General features: G+C 40.6%; 2 protein-coding genes across 3 annotated transcripts in view; one reads left to right on the top strand and one right to left on the bottom strand.

Annotated features, from left to right (window-relative positions):
- Positions 1–24,350, top strand: part of LOC102789482 (methylglutaconyl-CoA hydratase, mitochondrial-like) — a 674,272-nt gene that overhangs the window by 271,759 nt on the left and 378,163 nt on the right. The window lies entirely within an intron of this gene.
- Positions 1,594–15,248, bottom strand: LOC102778222 (uncharacterized). Its single transcript, XM_087838520.1, has 6 exons — positions 15,132–15,248; positions 13,861–14,199; positions 13,589–13,687; positions 9,474–9,800; positions 5,738–6,058; positions 1,594–3,073 (listed from the first exon to the last, which is right to left on the bottom strand). The coding sequence occupies exons 1-6, from the start codon at positions 15,166–15,168 to the stop codon at positions 1,758–1,760; spliced, it is 2,439 nt and encodes an 812-aa protein (XP_087694646.1). The 5' UTR covers positions 15,169–15,248; the 3' UTR covers positions 1,594–1,757.

The raw sequence follows: 24,350 nt of genomic DNA, 5'->3' as shown, positions 1-24,350 counted from the left end.
TAATTAATTATTGTAAATGTAAGTGTTATCAGGAAATGATCAGACAGGAGAGGGTTTTCAGGAAACACTGTTAAATGTTCAGTTTCTATGCCATATAATTTAAAACAAGATCTAGAGTGTGATTAAAGTGGTGGGTGGATTATATTCTTAAACTTAGTTACAGCGCTTTCAGAAAGACATCTACTGTGATAAAGTCTACTCTCCATTGCTGTGTAATCAATTATTGTAAATGTAAATGTTATCAGGAAATGATCAGACAGGAGAGGGTTTTCAGGAAACACTGTTAAATGTTCAGTTTCTATGCCATATATTAAAACAAGATCTAGAGTGTGATTAAAGTGGTGGGTGGGTTCTTTTACATTTTGAGAGAAGCCAATTGAGTCTAATAAAAGATTAAATGCCATGTTGAGGCTGTCATTTTTAGCATCTACATGGATGTTAAAATCACCCACAATAATTATTTTATCTGAGCTGAGAACTAAATCAGATAAAAAGTCTGAGAAATCAGACAGAAACTCTGTGTAAGGCCCAGGTGAACGATAGATGATAATAAGTAAGACTGGTTTCTGAGTTTTACAGCTAGGGTGGACAACGTTAAGCATCAGGCTTTCAAATGAATTAAAAGTCTGTCTTGGTCTTTCGTTAATTAATAGGCTGGTGTGAGAAATTGCTGCCACACCGCACTGAGAAGAAGACACGGAACGGGAGTCGGGATTGCACTGGGGATTTATTGTTGTTTGGATCATTACACCACTGTAAATGAACGCACTGCCTTCATCATAAAGTCCTGCACTTTGGGTCCTCATTCCTCACATCCCCACGGTCTGGCAAACAGACCGTGACACTCTTAGCCTTGTATGATGTCAGAACTGATATCCTTAATATCGTTATCTCAGGTGTGGCTCTGGCTGTCAACAGAGAAGTACAACACACTGTTGTGCTTTTCAAGGGATAGCCAATCAGAACAAAGTTGCTGCAAAGGAAGACAAGCCGATTTCAGATAGTTTCAGGTGATGTAACATTTAGGCACCCCTCATATTTATCAGGGATGTTTGTATTTAAAAAAAAAACAAAAAAAAAAACACTTTAATATGATGTTGTCTTAAGTAAGTAACAAAATTGGGCAGCAAGTAAAGATGACATGTAAACAAAATAGTTAGCTTATGTTTGCTATTTGCTATGGGGAAAAGTGTCAAGCTCTGACCAGTAATCAAGTCGCTCAGAACTTTTTTTGGTAAATTATAGAGTTGAGATAAGTTTTTATTCAGATTAATTTGGCACCAAAAACAATTAATGATTTTTAACCAATTAATCTGAAAGATTTTTTTGTTACTAGCACATTGAGGCCCCAAAAGTAAGACATCAAACCACCTCCATTCACTTCACTTTGGTAAAGGGAATCAAAAACTGTTTTATGCAGACATGAACACAGCAGGACACATTTAACTTAGCTGGGTTAGTTTGCTTTGTTTCTCCAAATCTTAATGTGATTAGTTGTAAATTCTTTACTTTACAATTTAAAGCACCTTGTGGTGACTGCTAAACTGTCACGATATAAATAAACATGAATTGAATTATCAAAGTCAGAAAGTGCTTTAGCCTGAAACACCAACCACAACGACCCCTAAGGTCCAGCTGTCAACTATGATGTAAGGGCTAATGTGTTGACGAGTTTAGTCTGACCCATAATTTATGTTGGAAGCAGTGGAACAGTAGCAGAGCTGAAGGCAGAACTGATCGATTCTGGAACGATGACTTCATTCCCCTTTGTACTGAGGCTGCCTCTTCTCCTTGAAAGCAGACAAGCCTTCCAAACGGTCTTTGGTTGGTATCACCTGGGAATAACAAGCCTCTTCTATTGCCAGACCTGTAGATAAATCCACCTCTATCCCCTGGTTAATTGCCAACTTTGCCATCCTTATTGCAATTGGGCCCTGGGGGTTAATCTCCCGTGCAAGCTCCAGAGCCCTCAAGTAGGCAGCATCTCCACTGTTATTCTGCTCCACAGAATGACTGACAAGACCCATTTGTTGCGCCTGTGTTCCATCAACCACTCGTGCAGCAAAGATGAGCTCCTTGGCAAGAGAGACGCCAATCACCCTAGGGAGACGTTGTGTACCACCTGCTCCAGGAATAATTGCAAGTTTAGTCTCAACTAGTCCCATTTTGGCAGTATTGGAGGAAATTCTGATGTCACAAGCAAGGGCCATTTCCAAGCCTCCTCCTAAGGCAGCACCATCAATTGCAGCAATTGTTGGTACTGGCAGGTTTCCTAGCTCTGTAATGAGGGCTCTTACTTTGGATACAAATGGTCCCACTTCGCTCTGGTGCATCTTGGCCCTCTCCTTCAGATCTGCACCTGCACAAAATATACCAGGAACCAAACTACATAAAATTACACTGCGCACATTTTTATTCTTCTTGATGTCCTCCACAGCTTCAAACATCATTTTCACAAGATTTTTGTTTATGGCATTTTTGGCTTTTGGTCGATTTATTCCAACGACGACAATACCGCTGTCTTCTCCGTCCAGGTATCTAACGTGCAGCTCATCCTTTGAGTCGGAGCTGTTGTATTGCGTAACAGCACCATGGCCGTTCAGGCGAGGACAAAGCATGACTCTGTTGTACAGAACATGCTGTCTGGGGCAGAAGGCAGCGGCTAGCCTACGCGCACTTTGTCGATGCGCTGAATGCACGGGAAAAGATTGCCAAAATGATCTGCAACCTAACAAGACTACTGTTTTCTTCCTTAGCAGGATGCGATAGGCATGGATATTCCCAAAAAACTGTGATTTGTAGACATCACATCTGTATCCTCCACCGTCTCTCTCTGTGGGCTGTTTCAGGGTCAGACTGAGGTCTCCAGTTTTCAGCAGGTCTTCATTCATCTTCGTTCGGTTTCTGTAATCCCGGTGCTGTTCTTCAGGTTTGTCAGAGCCATTCTCATACACTTGGACCATCCTGTATTCAGGTTGATGGCGTCTACACTCCACTTCACCATCTTCAGGCAGGTTTTGTGTGGTTTTGAAGGTCAGCTGGACAGACTCCGCCCCCTCCTCCACCTGACAGACTGAAAGGACAACAAACACAACATGAGCTGTACAAAGTGTGATTGGTGTTCACAGAGCAGCATCATGTGACTCTTGTTCTGCACTAAATGAAGCGATGGAGTGGCGCCTCCTTCAGGCAGAGAAACAGCTCATGGAGAGAAATAATTATTAGAGCAAAAACAAGAGTGGAGCTGCAAATAACGCCAAGAGGAACGCTGCAGAAAACTGTTCATGTGTGAATTCATAACTTCATAGATTTATAAAATCAGAGCTGCTTCTATTTCTAATATGACAGCTGCACATTAGAGCTGGAACACTTTAAATGTGAGCCATAAAAACATGATTGTCATGGAGCGGCTGTGTGAAGGCAAGAGAGGACCCAAATGCACGGCTCTAGACACACAGGGGTGAACTCAAAGGCAGGTCTTTATTAACAGGAACATAAGAAGACATACAAAACTATACTGGGAGAAACTAAAGCTGAGGCGCTGGGAAGACACGGGAAATGCACACAACCTAGAGGGACGACGCAACATGGAACAAAGGGACACTCTGACATAAATACACAGAAGGTAATGAGGGAAGTGGGAACACACGGGGAACACAGCTGAGGACAATTACTCATGACCGAGCGGGGAGGACACGAAACTGAAAATACTGACACCGAGATGTGGACCTTAAACACAACACAGTACACAGAGATGAGCACAGACAGAGAGAGGCAGAGAACAAGGATGAATACACGAGGGGATGAGGAGAACACAGAACACAAAGGAACACGGTACCAGAACAAACATCACAATAAAAGCATGGACACGGGGGGAATCCAAATACCAAACCAAACAATCCAATGAACATAAGGAACAAAATACAAAACCACAGGAAAACTGAGAACACTGGGTCAAAATGACCCAGGACCATGACAATGATAGTCTACAAGTGCATTCAGCTCTGACACTGTCACATCATGAAGGAGACGTGGAAATCACTTTGTTACACAAATCAAAGTCAAATCAATTCTATTGATGGAATATTGTGTGATTAATAGACTGATCAGTTTCTAATCTGTCATCTATCAGCTGGAAATCCAGCAGTGTCAAACAGACTGGGCAGCAGATTAGGACCAAACACAAACACACTGAGACTTTTTCTTCAGCAGTTGCAGGTAAACTGCAGCAACAATGCGACTCAGACAGTTTCTCTATAACTGCAGGGCTTCCTGCGCTGCTGTTAGTCAGATACGGATCAACAGGTTGTGGATAGAAAGCAGATTCCTTCAGCAGAGGATCCAGATCACACTTGAAGCATGTCGTCGGGAAAACAATCAGTGAAAATGGGACACTTTGAGCCAATTTGAGCCTCAAACTGAACATAACCTGCTGCAGACCAGCTGATGTGTTCAGTTACCATGGTGAGGAATTTCACAATAAAGGAGGCGTACGCTGTGTCTTTTCCCGGCCCGACGCTCTGGGACATTTTAGACAAGTTTCCTGGCAGAATACGATCCCGTGCGGAGGCCGACACCATCCTTATCCACATGGGCACAAACCGGATTCCAAACAGCGCTCCCACACAGAGACAACTTCAATGTTTTCTGGGACAGGAGGCGTCTTTCTGCAGCAGATGGGCTCCACTTCAACCAATCAGGAGCCAGATCCTCTCTGCTAACATATCATATGGAGTCCAGCGTGCAGGAAACACTCCATCAAGTACCTGTCCACACCTGCCCACACCTGCTGACCGCTCCATCACTCACTGATGTCCCCCAGGTCCTAGTCCCTATCATCTCAGTTCCACTCTAAACACTAATACATGTTCATCTGGACTCGGAGCCTCTGGAGACATTTTGGATGTTCCAGTCATGAAGATTCTGCTGAAGATTCTTTAAGTCACAACAACAACAAAAACTGACAGATTGAACATGTATCAAGATATCTGCTGAGGTTGAGACTTTGCAGTACAGACAAAGGCCCAACGGTCTGATTTGGACTTCTGTGATGAGTCTTTGTAGATGTAATATACTTGTTCAAAGTCTTTTATGTTTGTATTTTGTGCATTGTTGCTGTTGATTGCTATTGTGTTCAAAAGCAACTAAAACCCCTTGATATTCATTCTTGATATTCTTGTTTATTTGTTGATTCTATGTAAAATAGGATGGCTGCACTCAGCTTCAGTTAATCAAAAATGCTGCAGCAAGAGTCCTGACAGGGACTAGAAAGAGAGAGCATATTTCTCCTGTTTTGGCTTCCCTTCATTGTCTTCCTTTTAAATCCAGAATTGAATTCAAAATCCTGCTCCTCACATACAAGGTCTTAAATAATCAGGCCCCATCTTATCTTAATGACCTTGTAGTATCATATCACCCTATTAGAGCACTTCACTCCCGCTCTGCAGGCCTACTTGTTGTTCCTAGAGTATTTAAAAGTAGAATGGGAGGGAGAGCCTTCAGTTTTCAGGCCCCTCTTCTACGGAACAGGCTTCCTGATGAGCTTAATGCTCCCAAACACATTTCTATTGCAGGTCTGTTTTTAGTCTTGAATGTAGTTGAAACTTTTGTAATTTCCATTGTGATAAATAACAGAGTCATGCATTAAATGGAGCATCAAAGCAAATTTTTTTGCATTGATGTCAGGGCAGTCTGTTCTTAGTGACATACAAGGAAAAAAGTAAACAATGGATCAAACCTTTGGGTTTAAGCAGCAGTGGTTTTGCTATGAAAATGTCTCCATTCCTCCAAACTTCACAGATGAAAGCTCCACCGTCACAGTCCGTGGGGTGTTTCAGGGTCAGACTGAGGTTTTCGTTTTTCAGCAGGTCTTCATTCATCTTCGTTCGGTCTCTGTAAACATGGTGCTGTTCTTCAAGCTGGTCAGAGCCATTCTGATACATGTGGATCATTCTGGATTTCCCGTCCTTCCAGACCACTATAACGTCTTCAGGCAGACCTGTGGTATTGAAGGGCAGCTGGAGAGAGTCCACCCTGTCCTCCACCTCCACTCGGGGGACTGAGAGGACATCAAACACAAAATTAAAAGTGATAACCAGATGAGCTTTTCACTGTTATCCACTGTCTTGAATACAAATGTGGAATAAACTGCTGAACCACTCCAAAACATTCATTTAGAAACAAAAAGTGAAGACGTCTCACAGACGTCACACATACAAGGATAATTTGGATTCTTTGGACAATCTTGGACTCAGGCGCAGACTGAGAAAGCACGGTTCAAACATTTGTTTATTAATCACAATGTTGGTGTGCCTGTGGGATCACCAGGTACTTGTAGCTGTCCTCTATGTCTACGATGTTGCCTTAACCCTGGGTCTACACACTTGAATCAAATGATTAATTCATTACCAGGCCTCTGGCAAACTGCAAGACATGTTGAGGAGGTAATTTAGCCATTTGAATCAGCTGTGTTGGATAACGGACACATCTAAAAAATGCAGGACACCGGCCCTCGAGGCCTGAAGTTGGCGACCCCTGCTCTAAAGGGTGGCTGGTTGCTCGGCTTAACCACGTGCTCCCCTGTGACTTCTGAGTTGGAGAAGGAAGTCCCGATTTGGCGTCCGCAATACCGTCACAGACCTGAGGCAGAGGAGGGTATGGCGGAGACCATAGAGGGCTTATTGAAGGTAAGGGTGTTAGCACCCTCAACCTCATGCTGGAACACTCCAATTTTGCCTGTAGAAAAGCACGGCATGGGAAAATATCGTATGGCACATGATTTGAGGACTATTAATGATATGTTGACAACTAAAACTGTTCCTGTCCCTAATCCTTTCACGGCTCTTGAATTGAATTGAACATTGAATCATATCTGTTATTAATCTCATTCTCTCTTCCACAGCATGTCTTTATCCTGTTTTCTTTCTCTCACCCAAACCGGTCACAGCAGATGGCCCCGCCCTTCCCTGAGCCTGGTTCTGCCAGAGGTTTCTTCTTGTTAAAAGGGAGTTTTTCCTTCCCACCTTCGCCAAAGTGCTTGCTCGTAGGGGGTCATATGATTGTTGGGTTTTTCTTTGTATCTGTTATTGGTAAGAGTGATAAATCAGGCTGTGGGAGATTCTGATGCCGAGGCAGACCACATGATGCCACTTTTGAGAACCAGGAAGGGTCAATCCACTGATATTATGTTTGATGACTTGCAGTACTGTTGGTCTACCATGGGGGGAGACCAAAAGAGGGGATGTTGGAATGATCTTACCTGAAGTGCTTTATTACTGTGCCTTTTATTAATCTCATATTATTCAAAAATGCCATATAATCATATAGAAGTAGTGTTGAGTGGACACAACCCTGAATAATAAAGGCATTAGAATAGGTGTCCTTCAGTCGTAGACTCTCACCCATATTTGCCTGTAGAGCAGTAGATAAGAAGGAACCATATTGTAGTCGAAAGTTATTGAAATGCTGTTGTTTAGACTAGAATGGGGTGCCCGGGAATGAAACTGTCAGGTGCGCGTCACCATTTTGAGATCTGCGGCAACGTGTCATGCAGGATGCATCTCCCTTCTAGAAGTAATGTGAAAGAGAAAATAAAGTGTTAAATGGTCTACTGAGCAGTGTTTTGTCTTCCATCGGATGCCTCTGAGGAATCAAAAGAACTCTGTGAAGTGTAGATATTTGGAGTGCTCAGAGTAGAGACGCTACTCCTCCACATCGAAAGGAGTCACTTTAGGTGATTCAGGCATCTGAAAATGATGGCTCCTGGTAGCTTCTTGGTCAAGGTGTTCTGGGCATGTCCCACCAGGAGGAGGCCCTGGGGCAGTCCCAGGACATGCTGGAGCAATTATATCTTTTGGCTGGCCAGGGAATGCCTTGGCATTCCCCCAGACCAGCTGAAGGAGGTGGCTGGGGAAAGGGAGGACTGGGCTTCTGTGCTTAGGATCTTGCCCTTGTGACCCACCCCAGGATAAGTGGAAGAAGATAGATGGATGTAAGCCCTGATTCTCAGTGACACTGCTGATAATGAAACTCACCTTGAAATGGTCTGGACCACAGACTGACTACTGGAGGAAAACTGTCACAACTTTTCTTCTTTTTTACACTTTACATTTAATGCTTTCTCAGGCTTATGTGCTGATGTAGTCTGACTGCAAAAAAATCCATGTGAACTGTAAAAAGTCGGTTGTGTTCATCTGGACATAGGGCTTTCAGTGGGAGAAATGTTTTGTCAGTCATCCAAGTGTCTTCTCAGCTGACTACAAGTTTCCCCATTGGGAGTACCTTTGCACAATGACTGAAACTAGCACCACTGAATGAACAATATGCTGGGGGGGGGGGGGGGGGGGGTGTCAGTTTTTGACCATTGATATGCAAATTGTCATGACCACTGATCTACGACCATTGATCAATGACTACTCATAAATAACCATGAATACTATTCACAGAGAGTTGGGGATTGGCTAAAATCAAAGCATTGAAAGACGTACCATTGGGATGTTACATCTCTCTTCACTTGTGTTCCAATTACTGAAGCGTTGGAGGTAGTTCATAAAAGATTACAGGATGACCCCAATACCATCAACAGAATCACTCTCATTACTGACCAAGTGTGTTTGCTCTTGGAACTGTCTTAATTCCACCTATTTCACATACAAGGGTCAGTACTACTGGCAGAAACATGGGTATACCATGGGTTCTTCAGTTTCATCCATTGTGTCCAACTTGTACATGGAAGAAGTGGAAAAGGGGGGTTTATTATACTGCCCTGGAACAACACCAAATGATTAGTTGAGGTACGTGAATAACATCTAGGTAAAATCTAAACCTGAGGATGTACCACAATTCACTGATTACATTAACCTGGTGGACCTACACAAATTCACCAGGGAGGATATGAAAAGTAGCAGGTTAGCCTTCTTAGACTGCGAGATGTCCATCAGTAATGGGAGACATTTAAAAGTTGATATGTACCATAAACCACCACATATGGTTCACTGTATAAGATTTGACTCTCATCACCCAGTGGAGCACAAACTGGATGTCATCAGGATGGCACCCACACAAACACAAAGCAGGAGATGAAGCATCGCTGAATATGTTTCCAAACCAACTTTCTTCCAACCCGAAGACAGAAAAATATTGTGAAGCATGTGATGAATAGCATGCTGACTCAATCATTTCTGCATGTTTCCTCATGTTACAGAGGAGGAGAAGATCCAAAGAGGAGGCAGGGGGAGAGACTCAGGAACAGTTAGGATCAGAGACTTTGAGCCATCATGGACTCCCACTGTGGGGACTCTTAGTCTTAGTCTGTTCAATTAAACGTACAGTTGCTCCCCCTAAAATTTTTGGCTTTTAGACAACGGCATCAAAGAATTTATTTGAATGAACTGAAAAAAGATTCAAACTTAAAATGTTTAGAGAATAAACTCTTGCATGACCTCTGACCTTTGACCTGTATCTACAGCACTGACCTCTGACTTTCAGCTCCACTTGTTTCTCCATCAGGATGTTTCCCTCCCTGCTGTAGACGGTGCAGGTGTAGGTGGAGTTGTCTCCATCTGTGGGGTGTTTCAGGGTCAGACTGAGGTCTCCAGGTTCCAGTAAGTTTCTCTTCATCTTTGTTCGGTTCTTGTATTTATCGTCCTGTTCTTCAGGCTGGTCAGAGCCGTTCTCATACACGTGGACCTTCCTGTTGTTTGCATCCTTCCACTCGACTTTAGCATCTTTAGGCAGACAAACTGTGGTTTTGCAGATCAGCTGGACAGACTCCACCCCTGAATTCACCTCCACCCAGCAGACTGAGAGGACAACAAAGCACAACATGAGCTGTAGTGAAGGTTACTAATGTTCTTCTTATGACCTGTTACAGAGGACTTATTTCTGTGCTTGTCCTGTTAGACCTCAGTGTAGACCACAACATTTTCCTACAAAGACTAGAACACACCAGAGTTATTAAAGGAAATTCACTGCAGTGGTTTGAATCACATCTGATAGATTCCAGTTTGTTCATGTAAATGAGGAGTTTTCTTCACACACAAAAATTATTCATACATTTATTTGATTACCATGCACATGCTATGCATTTGATTTTTATTGCTGATACCATTTAACTCAATCAGTTACAGGCATGTCTTAATAAGATAAAGTCCTGGAGGACCTCTAATTTCCTTCTTCTAAATTCTTTACATACTTGACCTTTATGTAAAATTAAATCCTACTCATTTATTTTTCACTAACATGTCCATATTGGTATTTTTGCAAATATCAGTGACCAATGTGTGATTGCTGATATCTGGCAGAACCACTAACCTGTATTTTTAATTTAAGCCTTTAAACCGTGAAATCCCTGAAATATGGAAATCTGTGTATTTTCCTTTGCTGAACGGAGGTGATAATTCAGATGTTACTAACTACCAGTGTTGGGCGAATTACTTTGAAAACGTAAGTAATTATAATTACTAATTACTTCTTCAAAAACGTAACTGAGTTAGTAACTGAGTTACAATATTCTAAAAGTAATTAATTACTTGAAAAGTAACTATTGTGTTACTTTTAAAAAAAATGTTTAACCCTCTGGGGTCCAGGGTATAATTGGCCATTTTTGACTACTTTTGATTTGACCTTTAAAAACTATTTCCTTTGCCTTATTTGGTATCATTGTTTTCAACACAACCTCACGTGTCTGAATTTACAGTCAGGTTTTCATGTTGACAGACTGTATTAACACAATTGATCTAAAATCAAACAAAAAATATAAAATCAGAGTAGAAAAGGTTATATTTTTTACTTTAACAACCACAAACATGTTTATTGAATCATATTTCATAACTTTAAATGCAAATATAAACTGTCAATTTTAAAATCAACAGTTATTTGCAGCCATTTACCTTTTACCCCTTTTTTTAAATAACTATTTCAAACTATTTACAGAACAATCAGCCTTTCTGCATTCAATAAGATGCCACACAAATTATTTGTGCTACTCCAAAAATAATTTCTGTCCACTATAAAGGAAACATCACAGCCTGATACCTGCAGGTCTGACAGCAGCAGGTGTATCACTCCTGTTTCTACCTGGAGACAGCAGTCCTAAACAACCAAATATCATGTTGCCATATCATTTTTTGATTGGTTGACATGGTGCATTTTTCCACCAACACGAACGAGCTGTTTTTCTTTGTTTGGTTTCTTTGGTCATAAGCAGAGAGTGCTTGCTAGCGCTGTCCTCAGTAAACGTGACGAAATGACTGAGGAAAAAACACAGCGTATATATATTGTTTATCATGAATCTGGTTTTATGTGGCCTATCAACACAATTTAAAAACTGTATCACCTTGTTGCTTTGTAATATTAAAGTGGTCATGTGATTGGCTTACAAGGACTACTTTATTCTTCGTCAGTCAAACAGCAGCACTCATGTGATTGTTTTGCCCCCTTAGCTCCAGGTGTTGTGCCAAAAAGTGATCGTCGGGCAGAAAGTGATTGCCGCCCGCAGGAGCACGCGCATCTGCTTAAAGCTGTAACGCCCAGATTACTTACAGCTACTTCCGTGCAACTGAGGTGCGGTAAGCTGAACACAGCTTCAACCGTCTGTTTGTTGAAAAATAGTAATGAGACTGCACCGCATTTTCTTCTTAGTAACGGTAACGGCGTTGTGAAAATAGGAATAGTAACTAGTTAGATTACTTGTTACTGAAAAAAGTAACGCCGTTACTTGTAATGCCGTTATTCCCATCAACTACGGACCCATATCTAAAGTGTGTCTTTTAGTTTAAATGTTTAAGTCTACAGAAAGCTTATTAGTTAACAACTCAAAGAATTTTTTAACAAAAATTTAACTCTTTTCCAACATCAGTCAGGATTCAGAAAAAAACACAAGTAACTGCTGCTATTAAAGTAGTGAACGACAATAGCGATACAATGGAATTCTAATAATAAACAATACTGGTCAATCTTTAACTGCTGTAAGTTGGTTATCTCATTACTTGTCCGCTACAACACAGTGCATCCACGTTGCTTGGTTTTCTTCCTCTTTTAGCACCGAATCCAAAGGAGTTCCACAGGGCTCCATATTTGGACCACTGCTCTTTTCTATGTAAATAAACAAATAAATAGAAACTCATAATTGTTATATGGATGCAGAGTGGGGGTCTCAGTGTTTGTAATATGTTAACTGTTTTCTATGTTGTATAGAGGCATTTGGTGTAGCTTGGGTGAGATTACTTTTATGACCGTCAGGAAGTCACGTACGCAGAGACACACACACAGTGCTTAAACTGTTACACTCACACATCCACACGCACACTCACGGGCGTGCACTCACATAGACATACGGGTACGCGCACACACAGGCACTCACGTGCGCGTCCATACACACACAGACGCAGAGTTTGCAGCACACCATGGGGGTTTTATGATGGGGTCACTTCTATAAAGCTGGTTGTAACAAATAAAGGAGGGAAGATCTGCAGAGCATCTTCTAGAAGATGCATGCTTAAATGAAGATGAATAAAGATGAATAAAGGTTTTTGTGAAAATAACTACTGTGTCCGGCGCCGTCTCTGGATGCCTCGAGGAATAAAAAGAACCGGGGTGAAACTGATTTTGCAACAGTTTGAATATTGATTCTATTTGTTCTGAGGACATTTTTATCTCTGATCATGTATTCTTTTTAACATGTCTTTTCACGAGCCTTTGTCTCCTGTTCACCGGACAATTATCTCGCGCATCATAAATTCCTCCACAGCGGAGAATTTCTCGGATGCTTTTAATTTAACTCTATCCCCACAAAACGGCGTTGATTTCTTAACAGATCTATTTAATAACTGTTGTTTTTCGATCTTAGATGAAATCTGTCCGGTTAAAATGAGACCAGTTTCTGTTTCCGAGTCCTTACCCTGGCTAAATGACAACATCCGCTCCATCCGCTGAACTGATAGAGCCAACACTTTCACAAGAATATGCAAATGTTTGTTGCCAGACTCATAACAGAATTAGGAAAAAAGGCTTTAGAATATAAGGTTTCCTGGAATAATCTACAAATTGAGCTAAAATTGTCAGAAACGGCTACGGTGGAGGAGTTGTATTTCATTTTGGAGCGAGAGAACAGCTCTTTTGGTCAGTGTTCTTGTTTTGGTCTGTTATTCCACACAACTCATACATTTGTGTTCACTGGTCTGTACAGAATATAGTATTTGAACATTCTGAATGAATATTGGTTCTTTACTTGTTATATTGTTATTAGTCGTATTTGTTGTAACATCTTCTGCCCCCTGCTGGTCTCTCTTGGAAATATGAGTAACGAGTCTTTTGTCTGGATTAACTGCAAATAATGAAAGAACAGCTTGTCCACATGCAGCCTCTGTGTCAGATCAATGCAGTGAAGCACACACACTGTTTAGTAAAGTCATGCTGTGGAGCTGTTTCACTGATCAATGACTGAGTCTGAAGGAGGTTTTCTGACTTCTGGAACAAACCTGGAAGTTTCTCTTCAGCTCTCTGTATCAGCTGTTTGTAACTCTCAACTCTTTCAGCTTCTGGAACAAGTTTGTGTGAGCTCTACTTGTGTATAGTACGGGACACTCACCTGATTTATAATATTGACGGAAATAAAATATGAGACTTCCAGAAACCAAAAGAAGAATAAGGAGAATCAGGAGAGCTTTGGCCCAGGATGGAAACTGTTCTGTGGAGAAAAGAAAAACATGACCTTTGACCTCTGACTGAATGTGGTGATATATTTTACTGAACATACCTCAAGCTAATATTTTTTGAGTGAACATATTTATGCAGCAGTAAAATAGTAAAGTTTTATCTGAGTGATGTCAGATGTATCTACAGCAGATGTTTGTTGCTGACCTTTGACCTGTAGCTGTATATCACTCCGACTCAGTTCACGTCCATGTTCTCTAACGGAGCAGGTGTAGGTGCCGCTGTCAGACAGTTGGAGGTTGGTCAGGTTCAGGCTGAGGTCTCCAGTTTCCAGAGCGTCAGTCTTCATGGATGTTCGGCCGCTGTAACGCTGGTTTTGATCTTTCAGTTCGTCTCCTTGAAGTTGACGCTGGTGGACGGTTGGAGGACTGAGGTTGGAGCGACTCCACACCACTGTGGATTTAGTCAGATTTAAAGTGTCGACATGACAGGGCAGGATGAACGAGTCCCTCTCATACAGCTCCACAGCTGAGGCATGCTGGGATACTGAGGACACACAGACAGAGGCTCCATGAGTCACTTTGAGGTGAAGATCAAGTTTAGACACATTTACAGAAACCAGGAGACAGAACGACAGAAACATTCAACATTTTAACAACTCATTAAAGAGAACACAGCGCAGATCAGAGGCAGGAAGTCCATCACATAAAATGTCAAACTAAATTTTACATTTTAGAGACATAAATAAGGATCATTTAATAAACGTGTTCCTATGTGATGATGTAATCTTGTTTTCTAATTCAAACGTGCTTTCACCATTAAAGACCCCCCCCCCCTTTTTTTTTAACCTGTGTGTATATTTATAGCATCCTCCTTATGCATTTCATGCATGTGTTATTTTCAGACATATGGGGGTTATGTCACCCCCCCTCATCAGTAATGATCTAGTCCGGTATTTACTTGGGTGTGACTTAGCCAATTAACCAATACCTACCTATTATATGTCAGCTGACCTATCTATGAAGTTCTGACTGGTTAATTTGAAAAAGAAAATTCAGTTTGTGTTGCTGGAGTTCTTACATTGCCATGAAGACAGACTTTCAGTGTTTCTAGTTTTGCTTCCCTTGTCTCATTAGGTCTCATTTCTACCAGCTGTGTTTCCCTTCCGTCACCAATTCCCTGATTACTCTGCTGTGTATTTAAGCTCTGGGTTTTCTTTGCCCTGGGTTGTGTCGTGCCTTCTTTATGCTGTCTGTCTCGTGCTCCTGGTAGTTTGCTAGTATTTAGTTTCATGTTTGAGGTTTTGGTTGGTTGTTGTAAGTGTTTAATTTCATGAATAGTTTTTCATGCACGTCATGACAGATCTGAATCAGAATCCAGTGTTTGATGGAAATCTCCTCCTGCTGCACTTCAACACATTAAAGAGAGAGAGATGAAAGAAAAGCTGATGATGAGAGCAGAGAGGAAGGTGTACTTACCATGCAGGAGGATCAGAAACACCACAAACGTCTTCATGTTCCTGTCAAACTCAGAGACTCTTTAAAAGCTCTTCAGGACATCAGCTCACAGCAGCTTCACTTTCCTCTGCTGATCATCTACTGACACTCTCACACTGCTCACACTGTCACAGCTCAGAGTTCAGCTTCACACTTTGTTAAAGCACATCTGTGGAATGAAGTCCGGCCGGCCACAGATCACTTCCTTTCTCCTAGTTTTGCGCCCTGACACGCACAAAGCTCCGCCTTCAGTCCTGACACTGAAACATCCACTGTAGCTACAATGATGCAGATATGACCCTCAGCAGCTGGATTTCCTCTCCATAGATGTGTTTCCATGCAGATCATGGACATACAGCAGCTCCAGGATGAGTGTGAAAGAACTTGTTCCACTACAGTATTCATTACAGCACTGTGGCACTCCACAAACCCTCACACTGTCTCAATCCCTGTTTCCAGTTTGGCTGAGAGAAGGCCTGAAGCTCAGCCAATCACAGGACAGGAAGTGATCAGCTGACACAGTTATTTGACGGTTGAGCTGTCAGGGTGAGGCTGCTTCATGCATGTGTGAAACTATGAGGAAAACTGACAAAGCGAAGAGTCTCAAAACTACACGAACACAGGTGTGTATCAGGTGTCTTATGAGTGTATTTAATGTTCTATCAGTGAGTGACAAGAACAAGAAAGAGGACAGAAGAGGAAGAAGAGAGCTTAAATTTAAATGGAAGGATGCTTTTTTAAAGCTTACATGTAAGTCCTCATGTTCCCTAATCAAATATTGGATCTGTACATGTGACATTATGTTTTTCCACATTGTGAAACCTGCTGCTAAACAAACTGAGGAAGAGTAACTGGGTTATTTAAAGACTTCATGTAAAATCCTCTGCAGGCTAGGGCCGGATAAACAGGTTAGTTTACTCGTGTTTACTGTGATGTAAAAAGTAAAAACAGTGTGTGACTGGTGCAGAGTGGCTATGAATTAATGGTCACAGTTAGCTTACATCAAATGTAGCAGAGATTGATATGAACTTTAGCTGATGATGCTGGGATTCCCTGACTGTTTTCCCCCTTCATAGCAACTTTATACCATCTAGAAAACAGACAGCATAAACGGTGTGCAGCCAGTAAACGGACAGAACAACTCATGAACACTATGAAAATCTACTGAAGCTCTCAATAGAAATTATTGTGAGTTTAAATTCTTTTCCACTGAGACATTACAGCTAATTTTAGGTTCCCCCACCTGCTGAATCCACATTACCCCCTGACTGCACATATTTATTGTTTAGAGGCAAAGTCACCCTCTGCAATGTATTTTTAACACTAGGATCTGTACTTCTAAAGTAAAGACAGACGTTTATTATACTAAGAAATTAGTCACAAGGAATAACCCCAATGAAAACATATTTATTTTAGTTTTTCCTTTTAAAAAGGCCACGCCCACCACATCTATTTAACCTGTTCATCTGTCTCACCTGGCTGCAGAAAAGCCTCGCCTGGTGTTTTTCCAGTGTGACACTGATCCACTTCAGCCTTGACACAAAAGTCTCCTTTTAAGTAACATACTGCATTACTTTTGATAAAAGTCTTCCGTGTAATATGTGTAATAACTTTTTTACTTTACTTTTTTGAGTAAACACTGATCACAACTAGGGATGGGTACCGGTGTCCGGTGCCATGATGGCACCGGTTCTGACATAAACGGTAGTAACCAGACCGAAAGGCAGCGCACATTTCGGTGCTTTCTTTCGGTGCTTTTTTTCCTGAGATGTGATACACTTTGGATTCTAGACAATCATTTTACCTTTGCGAGCATAGTAGGCGGGCCCAGGTACGTACGTTCTTTTAGAGCAGAGCTACAGATTAAAAATGCCCAAGGCGAAGCGGTCAAAAGTCTGGCTGGTAAATGTCTGTTTTGATTTTGGTGAAAATCTCATGAGGTTTGAAAGTTGAAGTAATGATAATGGAAGTTTGTAAGTTACAGTACTGGGTTGGAGTCCTAAGGAAAAGGAAAACAGTGAAATTGGGTTTGAGTCCCAAGTAGGAAAGTTAGGGAATTGGTCATTTTGTGGGTTAAAGTCCCCATTGGTCATCAGGTTAGATCTGCGTCAGTCATACACTTTTTCTGAGGTGTTGATTGTTGTTTCAAAGTATTATAAATTTTTCAAGAATGGCAGTGCAGCTTCTAGGAAGCGCATAGTTCAGAGGTGACGATTGTCAAAGCCACGGACGCGTAGGCTTTGTCCTCTTTAAAAAGAGGGATAGTCCAGTTTGGCTGTTGTGGAGAATTGGGACACTAAATAAGCTAAGAGTTTGAGTCTCTTTGTCTGCGCTTTTTTGGGTAGCAGAGGTGCGTCCTCGGGTCTTGGAGACTTTTAAATTAACTTAGGGATGTTAGAGATTAGACCAGAAACAGTTAGAGTCTGATAATGGTGAATTGATCGCAAAAAACCAGGGTTTTATCCATTTAAACAGCTATAGTAAATTTGTCGAAATTGTGTAGGTGTTGAAATGTCAGGCCTGAGAGTGGTTGTAAATATAAGACGTCTTTGTAATATAAAATAAGAGATCTCTGTGTGAAAGGAGACTGTGAGTCAGTCTGGTGACTGTGTGTGTGTGAAAATGCAAATTAGTAAGCAGTGAACTGTTTAAACCATAGTTGGTTTTACAAATACTGCTGAAAACATTGTCGAATGTGTGTTTAAGATGCCATTTATGCTTATTAGAGGGTTATAAATAAAGTTTTGAGTTGCTGTAGTGGATGTATAGTAATTGACTGAGTTTTGATATATATATAAATATATTGAGTGCATTGTATATGCTTAAGACTAACACATTACTTTCAGTAGTAACCTATCATCAGCAATAAATGCTGGTGTGTTTTATTTTTTCCATTTTATGTGTGTGCTGTGAGAATTAATAGAGGTTTCAATTGTTTTTCTTTGACTTGCTCTTTCTGATTATGAAAAGCATGTCTGATAAAATACTCTCAGGAAAGCGTATTTTGAGTTATAGTCCTCAACTCCTGTCACAGTTTAAGTGTGTGAATGCTGTGAGTAGTAGGTTTTGAGTGATTGGGTGTGATTTGTACAAAAATAATAAATAAGTAATAATAACACTACAAAAGTTGATAGTAGAGTGAGTGAAAAAGTGGAAGTTTTAGAGAAAATGCGGTGTGTGTCTGAAAAGAGCTCTGTTGAGCACGCTGAAGACTGTGATGTGAATGCTGACAAATGCAAAGAATTTAGTATAGTTAAAAGTGTGTGTGTGAAATAAGGGTGCATTGTTTTTAGATCAAGACTTAATAGAACTACAGAGTTTGATTAGGCTGTAAAATAAGAAAGAGAAACAGAAAATATGGCTCTGAGCAGCTGTGTGTGTGACAGGAAGGTGTGTGGACAGGAACTCTACATGCCCATAAAAGGGAAACTTACTGTGACAAGTGAGCACCCAGAGAAGAGAGACAGACGAGTTAAACTCTAGGCAGATGAAGCAAATGGAGGTTTTAAGAAAAGTATGTATGCTTTAGTGTGTCAATACAGGTGGACTTCTCTCAACCTGGAACCTCGAGTACAGCGGCAAAAGGATAGATTAACAGAATTCGGAAAAACAGGCGAGGTTTTGGCTAAAATGTTACAGCTTGACCTCTCACTTTGTCCCCATCCTGAGAAGAAGCGTAAATGACAGTTAATTTCCTGATGAAGACCGACAGAACATCATGGACTTGAAGAATTAACAGCAGGCAAAAGGCAGTGCCACTGAAACAACACTGACGACTCCAGCAGCAGCATGAAAGAAACCACGTGATGAAAACATGCACGGTGAACTGCAGGCTGGTAAGAACAGTGTGACATGACTGTCTGAAGGCATTGAATGTGATATTTTGCCAGGCTGGGACTTGATCTAAAAGGAAAATACTGAAAAGATCAACGGAGAAGAAACAGAGAAGAAGAAAACAGTTGACTTGAGATTGTGTTTGCTGGAGATTTCAAGACAATACAGGACACTGTGGAGAGAAGGACAGGGACCAGTGAGAGGTGAAGCCCAGACGAGTTCGACTGCGAGAATACAGGGTATAATTGGGTTGAAATTTAAGCCGGAACTCATGATGGTTTAGAGATGTCCCCCAGATCACAACAAAGAGGTAAACAAAAAATAGAAAACAAATGTAACAAATTGTTACATGTGAAATTATTTTTGGAAAGAATCAGAAGTGAGATAGTTTGAATTCAGAACTCAGTGAAAAGATGCATGAATTAAACCTGATTATAACCTACAGATGCAATGAAGAAAGCAGCTTACACTCCAATAACATGACCAGATATCATGTAAGCAATGAAGAACATGCTTACATACATGTCATAAGTTGGTATTTCTGACCAGAGAGAGAAAAAACGGGTCGTTTAAGCACTCATGATAATAATGAAAATGTCTCAGTTGTGTTATTTTCAGGGGCAAAGCAGACCTGGATCAATTTTCCACATGCAGCGGTTGGAAGAAAGTTATAGGTTAACATCACTGGACATGTTAAGGCAAGTTTCTGGTTGAATTGTTCACAGCGCCATGTGTTCCTGAACCTGACAAGCAAGCCCTGACTCCTGGCTGAGGACCAGGAATGCTGTTATTTCAGGTGGGAAATCAAAATTTGGGTTAGCAAATTTGGGAAAGAGAAAACTGACTGCTTAAGTGGAGAATTATGAAGGAGTCTGAAACACTGCAAAAAGCAACATATGCAAAATCACATACACAAGCAGAAAATGCATTAACCTTACAAGGACAAGCTCATGAAGATTAATGCATAGGCATTGATTAAACTTGGCTAAGAACATAAACATACACAATGAAAATCAGCTTGCTACTTGTATGAGTGTTAAAATGGTGTGAATGTTTGATAAAATACACTTAAAGCTTGAAGTTGAGGAATAACTCAACGAAGCTATATGACAGAGGGAGTGAGGTATGGAAAAAAGAAAAGAAAAGTGATTAAAGTAGTTTTTATAAGAGTGACTTAGGAGTGCTCTTGTACTGATTGATCAAAGCAAGTGATTAGTTTAGAAAGAAAATGAAAGTAATTCAATAATGTGGTAATGTTTAAACATATATTTCTCTTGTTATGGCAATTTCTTGAGATATGACTCAGTATGCAAATTAGCTGGAGTGAGTGATGACGAAGAGGCTTCCTGTGTGTGTGTGTGACTGAGGCTTTCAATTGAGGAAACAGAGCAGTGACTGAGGAGGATTACTTGCTGAAATTTATTACATTATATGGGTGGGAGAATGCCAAATGCTAAAGGGGAAACATTTTTTGATATAACTCATGTTACCATTAACTGAAGAAACACATGACTGATAACTGTTCTGTTTTAAGTTTATTTTTTTATAACACAGATTGGATCATAAATGGTGGAAAACTGAGTATGAAATGTGAAGTTCAGGTTTTGTTTTTAGCAAGTTCCAAGGATGCAGGCTCTGGATGGAGCCAGGAGTTCGAAAAGACGTGACATGATGATTAAATTGATTTCATTCCTTAAACACAGGTTTGCAGAGCCGGAGCAGATATACCTGAGAGGAGGATGGCGGAGGTGTTTTGAGAGATGATATGACTAACCTTTTTCTTTTAATTTCCTAAGCTTGGGTTAAGCATTTTGAGTTTGACACATGAGATGTGTCAAAGAGAGGGAGTTAAGGTTTAATTTGAAATGGGTTTTAGGATTATGTTATAACTTTTGGGGTTTTTGATCATTTAGATATGGTAAAACTGAGGCAGAAATTGTTATTTTTTATGTCAAGGTTAAAGGATTAAAATGAACTGAATCCTGTTTAGAAGATAAAATGCCGGTGTTTATAAGAAGCAGTGTACAAAACTTAAAGGGAAACTGTGGGAATAAAAGATATGCTTTGGGGAAGCTAGTGAAGATTGTAGGAGTAGAAAATGTTTGATTTCTTTTTGATTTCTAGAAGAAGTGGTTATAATGTAGGCTTACACAAACAGATATTACATAGATTTATTTTTAGGGTAGAGGAGAGAGCTTCTGAAGAGGATGTTAAAAATGTCGCTGACCCAAATGAATAACATTAAAGATTATATACGTAGAAATGATTTTGTATACACATTGCGATTGTGCTCATTCGAAGTTGTTGCTTGGTCTACAGAAGGTCTTAAGCTTTGTTTGGCGCGATGTCCAGACAATCTATTGTGTATGAGACTTAGAGCATATAAGGCCGCACATGCTTACAAACATGTAGAATCTAGAAACATATAGAAGGCCTGAAATTCATTTAGCTTATAACTGAATTTGAGCTGGCCTAGTAACAAGTGACGGGAAAGAGGAACTAAATAGGAGTTTCTTGCTTTAAAGAAGGACCTAAGGAAGGAAAGCATATATTTTGGTTAAGTCTGATAAAGTATAATGAGAAGGTATCGTTACATTAAAAGGAGCAAAATGAAATAAAAATGCTATATCAAGAACAGGTTATGACACAGGAAATGTGAGTTTTAAAATGAAGTTAGTGTTAACACACAGGAGTTGTTTCTAGACAGCTTTTAGCTATGATGAAATTCACGCATGAGTAATTGCTTATATGCTCAAACTTAATTGATTAAAATGGTTTTCTCTCTGATCTTTCAGTAGAATAGGCGCTTATAATGATTCTCTTGTGATCTATTGTGAAAGGTGACTTTTAGATCAGAGTTAAAGCACTTGCAGCAGCGACAGTTTTGTGTGCAGGATGCTGATGATAAGATAAGGGTAATTAGGATCATGCTTTTGATTAAAGAGTCCCAAACATGATAAGTTAGGGAGGCATAGGAAAAGGTGTTTTGTTCCCTTTGGAGGTCTCGGCGACCACAGGGCTGGCAAGGATCCTGTAGGCCGGAGACCGAAGGGAGCCACAAAAGAGGGACCCAGAAGAAGGACAGACCACTGGAGATTCACGAGTGTAAGGGGTATCTCACCGGTGTCAGTGAGTCCAGTGGTGAGAGAGGAGTTCTGATTGGGCTCAGCTCGCACTCTCATTCTCTCCAGCCTCTGACCAACTTTAGGCTCACTGATACATTTGGTGTGACTAACCTCAAGCATGAGTGTTCTTAAGGGGGAGCTGGCGTTTTATTACTGGACCACTTAGATGACACGAGGTTGTTGTCTGATTTGCTGAGCCAGAGGACGGCTAGAGAGGGTCAGAGCGATGACACAAGTAAAGTGTGGTGACCCTCTTTTTAAGGAAAGAGGGTCACCAAGAGAGGGATTGTGGGGATTAGAGAAATATTTTGCTGCTATTGTTCATAATCATCATCATTACCATTGCATTTAATAATTAATATTGATATTGCATTCAGATGTTTAAACATATTGGTACCCAATTAGCCTTTATTACAGGTGCAGTTATAACCACGTTAAACTGTTGAGTTAAATCAATAATCTTAAATGCTTTTGAATGCTTGTTATAATCTTAAATGTTTATATGCAGATTACATTGCATTATAAAAGAAGGGCCTAACTCTGAGTACACTGAGTAGACAGGAAACTGCAGGCTTTTGAGCCCCTGAATTCTGATTTGAAAGTGAAACTAAAGCAGAGTCTAAGTGTGAGTTACTTTGAGGAGCTGTTGGGAGGATGCTATTTGAATAACCAGGTTATTCATTATTGTCTTTTATTCATTTATATCTTTTGATTAAGCTTTTAGTAGAGGTTCTTGATTAGAACATTTATTCAACATCTTACACATATAGTTTCAGTTGTGTACGTGCTGGCCTTCTGTCTGGTGGAAAGGTTACAAGGTTTAGCTGGTGAGGTGAGAGGTGAAACTGAGTGCATTTCAGGCTGACACATACACGCACACACCCACACACACACACAGTAGATAGACTCATTTATAGGTGAGAGGTTAATCATGTTTTGCTTGTGACTGCAAAATTGTGCTTGCAAAAGAACGGTTTGTTGCAGAATGTGTGCCTGATGTTCCAGACGATAAGCGTTCGTCCGCCAGCAACAGGAAGACACCTGGCATGGAGACGAGGCAATGTTCTTTTCAAACTGTGTTAAAAGTCATTGTGGTTTTGATTTGACGTATGCATATATTGTATCTGCTTAACGCATGAGAGGGCGTTATAAATTTCCCTGATGGTATAAAAACAACTGCTTGTGTATTGTTAGACGGAGATCGATGCTGTCTGCGTACAGTGTTAATCTCCCACGCGTGTTCATTAAAATCATCGTTTGACTCCACCCGGCCGGATCAGTGTTGTTATTTTAGAATTCCTCCTGTATCCCTCTCAATATTTGAACCCTTAACAACCCGGAGTTAGCAACATCCCACCAGGAACCCAAAGAGTAGAGTCCTGGCCCCTAGCCCTGCCAGTGTAGCAGAAATGATGGCGGATGATGATGGCAGCAGCAGCCGTTCTTCTCTGCGTGAGTAGCTTAATGTTGTTCTGTGTAATTTACGTTGAGTAGGCTAACCACGTTATTACATTAATGCATGTAAGGTGAACTAGCAAACATCATCATAGCTACATGCGGCTGTCTTCTTGTTTGATGGCAGATACTCCCTTCACCCTGGCCAAAAAGGCTAAAATGACCAAAGAAAAAGTGGAAAACAGTTAAACATGAGAGGATTTTGGACAAAGTTTGTGTTTTTTCCATTGTTTAAGCACTGCTTCCAGCCAAGAGTGATACCATATATGCCCCATAGCTGCAGAAAAGGCTAACATTGTTATTATTTCACAAAAAAACAGCTAAACATGAGAGGTTTTTGGACCAATTTTGTGTTCTCCATTCTTTAAGCACCGGTTCGAGCACAGTTTAAAACCTAAACGATACCCATCCCTAATCACAACAAACATGGAAATACCTCAAACATGGAAAGACATTTGATCCACAGCATGTATTTAATGTGCATGAATGTAATGTCTTTGATAAGTTGCTTAGAGATGGTGGTGACTCTCTGTGTTGTGTTAAATGATGTATTTTTCATATTATGTAACGTCCTGCAAAACAAGCTAAATTATACTTACTTTGTGATTGTTGTTCGAATGTTGCATGAAAATACTTTTGTGCAGGATAAACCGTTTAGTCTGCATTAATGTGGTGCATTCACAGTACAGAACAGTGTGTGACTGCTGTGCACAGTGTCTGTGGCCTCATGGTCAGATTTATGTTGCATTAAGTGTAGCAGAGATTCATATGAATTTTAGTTTATGAT

Source organism: Neolamprologus brichardi, chromosome 3 (genome assembly GCF_056152115.1).
Source record: "Neolamprologus brichardi isolate AB-2024 chromosome 3, ASM5615211v1, whole genome shotgun sequence".
NCBI lineage: Eukaryota > Metazoa > Chordata > Actinopteri > Cichliformes > Cichlidae > Neolamprologus > Neolamprologus brichardi.
Note: the sequence above shows the minus strand (reverse complement) of the source record. Positions and strands in the feature narration are given on the sequence as shown.

Coding starts and splice junctions, on each gene's coding strand:
- LOC102778222 (XM_087838520.1), bottom strand. CDS start 15,168: ATGAAGACGTTTGTGGTGTTTCTGATCCTCCTGCATG. Junction 14,200..15,131: donor GTTTCTGATCCTCCTGCATG/GTAAGTACACCT, acceptor GTGTGTCCTCAG/TATCCCAGCATGCCTCAGCT. Junction 6,059..9,473: donor AGTGGAGCTGAAAGTCAGAG/GTCAGTGCTGTA, acceptor ATGTCCTCTCAG/TCCCCCGAGTGGAGGTGGAG.